Here is a 1,099-nt window from a genome sequence, read left to right as displayed (position 1 = left end):
AAGATGCCTACCATGTTCCCAGACCCAGTCGTACAAGATGAGAAGACTTGGGACACAGCTACGCTTGCTCTAAGAGTCAGGAGTGAAGGGATGTCTGGTCAGAGCAGAGGACACAGGAGATTTCCCAGAGAATTCACCAGAACCAGCTCCACAGCACACTCAAGGACAGTGTAACCACCAGAGACGTAAGGCAACAGCTCCACAGCACCATGTACAGGATCAGCCCACTTTGTGAAACAACTGGAGTAGGGCCGTACATGTACAAGACAAGCTGACAGGGCGAGATTATGGGAAACTCTCCACATTAAATATTTCTGGAATGTTAAGTACATGTAAATACTGCATGGTCTCTCTGGTGTGAGAACTGAAAGTATAAGTAAGAAGCAAAATGTGTAACAACAATTGTGAAATTGGAAGTAAATATTCTTAAGGAAAGGGGGACGATGGAGGGCAGAGGGAGAAAAGAAAGGGGGGAAAGGTCCTGTATTAATTCTGCTATACACAGAAAATAGTAACATGTTATACAAGTCTCCATCTATATAATGAGTATTTACTCCGGGGAGCTACAAGCTAGAATAATCAGGATGGCGACAAATCCGGCAGGCCATGACAGGCCTGTCCAGGGAGACTGCAACGTGCAAGAGGGAAGCAGAGACTGCAGTGAGACCAAGAGCCAGCGCTACGGAAGTCGTCAGTAACACAAGAATCCCACGGCACGTTGGTAGGTTAAATCACTGCCTCGCAGCCCTGTACTTCTAGGCTGCGCAGCTCGAGTGTGCTTACCTAACTTCCACAAGGTCGTTTGGCTTATAGCTGGGATGAAGGAAGAACCACACTTTTTTGACAAAATGATTAATGCTGGGCTCTCGACGAGACCCTCGCACGTACACCATCCACTTATGGGTTGACTGGTCATTTTCTTCTCTCTTATCTGGTGGTATATACCTGGAGAGGGAAAAGAACAGGAAAGGGAGCTGAATTCTTCCTTCTTTCAAAAATCTAACAACAGGACTGGGGATATGGCTGTGACACCAGCGTGTGCCCAACCAGCTGAAGATCCTAAGTTTGATTACTAGTACAAAAAAAAAAAAAAAAAAAA

The 1,099-nt window shown here is 45.8% G+C and overlaps 1 protein-coding gene across 1 annotated transcript in view; it reads right to left on the bottom strand.

The window, feature by feature from the left end:
• The window catches only part of Yeats2 (YEATS domain containing 2), a 105,469-nt gene that overhangs the window by 66,288 nt on the left and 38,082 nt on the right, over nt 1-1,099 (bottom strand). The window contains exon 7 of the mRNA XM_012516797.2: nt 789-945. Within this exon, the coding sequence (XP_012372251.1) occupies nt 789-945 (157 nt within the window). The remainder of the gene's footprint in view (nt 1-788; nt 946-1,099) is intronic.

This window comes from Octodon degus, unplaced genomic scaffold (genome assembly GCF_000260255.1).
Source record: "Octodon degus isolate 3935 unplaced genomic scaffold, OctDeg1.0 scaffold00126, whole genome shotgun sequence".
Lineage (NCBI taxonomy): Eukaryota > Metazoa > Chordata > Mammalia > Rodentia > Octodontidae > Octodon > Octodon degus.
The sequence above is the reverse complement of the archived record's forward strand: the minus strand, read 5'-3'. Positions and strand labels throughout refer to the sequence as shown.